The sequence below is a fragment of the Emiliania huxleyi genome (assembly GCF_000372725.1).
Source record: "Emiliania huxleyi CCMP1516 unplaced genomic scaffold EMIHUscaffold_7, whole genome shotgun sequence".
NCBI lineage: Eukaryota > Haptophyta > Isochrysidales > Noelaerhabdaceae > Emiliania > Emiliania huxleyi.
The window spans coordinates 460,074-461,639 of record NW_005196756.1 but is presented as its reverse complement, the minus strand read 5'-3'; the positions used below and the strand labels follow the sequence as shown (position 1 = coordinate 461,639).

General features: G+C 71.8%; 1 protein-coding gene across 1 annotated transcript in view; it reads right to left on the bottom strand.

Annotated features, from left to right (window-relative positions):
• EMIHUDRAFT_432843 (hypothetical protein) overlaps positions 1–995 on the bottom strand; it is a 3,116-nt gene extending 2,121 nt beyond the window's left edge. Inside the window, exons 1-3 of the mRNA XM_005761806.1 lie at positions 602–995; positions 417–495; positions 42–185 (exon numbers count right to left, since the gene is read on the bottom strand). Of these exons, the coding sequence (XP_005761863.1) occupies positions 42–185; positions 417–495; positions 602–976 (598 nt within the window). The 5' untranslated portion in view covers positions 977–995. The remainder of the gene's footprint in view (positions 1–41; positions 186–416; positions 496–601) is intronic.
• Between the last annotated feature and the right edge of the window lie 571 nt (positions 996–1,566).

Below are 1,566 nucleotides of genomic sequence, written 5' to 3'. Positions count from 1 at the left end.
TGGGGGGGGGGGCATTCTAGGGGGGGGGGGCGAGGCGAGGGAGAGAGGCGCCGACAGGTGGGCGAGCCGAGGCTCGTCGAGAAGGTCGGCAGGGAGGTCAGCGCGGAAGAGCAGGCAGAAGCGCTGCCCGCTGCAGAAGGAGGAGAGGGCCGTCCGGCCAAGAGTGAGCTCGAAGGTGGCGAGGCCTACTCGCGGCGGGAGCTGTGAAGAGACGCCGTCCACACACACACACACACACACACACACACTGTCGCGGGATGCGCCTGATCACGCAGCGAGCTGTGAAGAGACGCCGTCACGGCGCCCGTCTTCCGCTTGACGCGCGGTGGTCGCGCGGTGGACGCCTATCGTGACGTGGGGCGCGTCACTCACAGCGCCGCTCCCTCCTCACCTCTCTGGCTGGGTGGCGGCGGCGCCGTCGCTGCCGACAGCCACGCGCGTATCGCCGATCAAGAGCGGGCCATGCGCGCCGTGCTGCTTGGACTCGGCCTCCACCTGGCCGCCGCGGGACGCACCGTGAGGGGCGCCGTAGGTGTGGCGGCGGGGCGGTGGAGTGCGGCGGGACGGGGCGGCGGGTGGGTGCGTGAGTCGGCGGCCGCACGTCGCTGCCGGACTCGAGCATCAGCCGGACCGTGAGGTGGAGGTTATCGATTGGCAGCGGCCCTCCGTTTGCGCCCTGCGCTTGCAAAACGACCTTGAACGGCCGTTGGTTGGTGTATATGTACTCCTTGTCGCCCGTCTCGTGATTCTCGTCGACACGGTGCGCGTCCTGCTGCAAGAAGCTGATGCGGAGCCGTTCATACGCCGCAATCGGGCCCGTGTCGACCAGCAGGTCCTCGACCTTGAGCGACGGTACGCGAGACTGCAGCGTCGGTGGCTCGAGCCAGTCACTCAGATCGACGGGCTCGCTCGGGAGAATATCCTCCAGGCGGTCGAGGTCGTCGCCGATCGACGACGACGGGCCAGCGTCCAACATTCGGCAAGATGCCTCCTCCCTTGTCGGCCAAGATCTAAGAAACAGTGGCCAGGGGCGGGGCTTGCATTTTTGCCGTCGCCAGTCGCCCCCCCAAACGCTACACCTACAGCGGGGGCGGCGGCGGCGGCGGGGGCGGCGGCGGCGGCGCGACGGGGTGGGTGGGGTGTGGGGAGGTGCTGCTGTGTGCGCTGCGCGTGCGCGCACCGCACACCATACTCGAGTACGGCGGGAAACAGACGGCGAGGGGGGCGCGGCGGCAGTGGCGGCAGAGCGCGCGCGCGCGGCGCGCGCGACGGAGGGGCGGAGCAGCGACCGCGCGCGCGGTCGCTGCTCCGTCTGTCCCGGAGCGCCGTCTGCGCGGGGTGCGCGTCAGGAGAGGGGGGACGGGGGAAGGGAGCACCCGGGCGACGAGAGGTAGGAGGTGCTCGCCGGCGAGCGCTCCCGCGCCTGCGGAGGGGCAAGGCCTGAGGGCGGGCGGGCGGGCGGGCGGGCGCGGGGGGGGGGGGGGGGATAAACGGAAAAGCCGCCCCCGCACCAGCGACACCGGCCGCGGCTCGCCTACGCGCGCCGGCTCGGAACTCGGCCGCCGT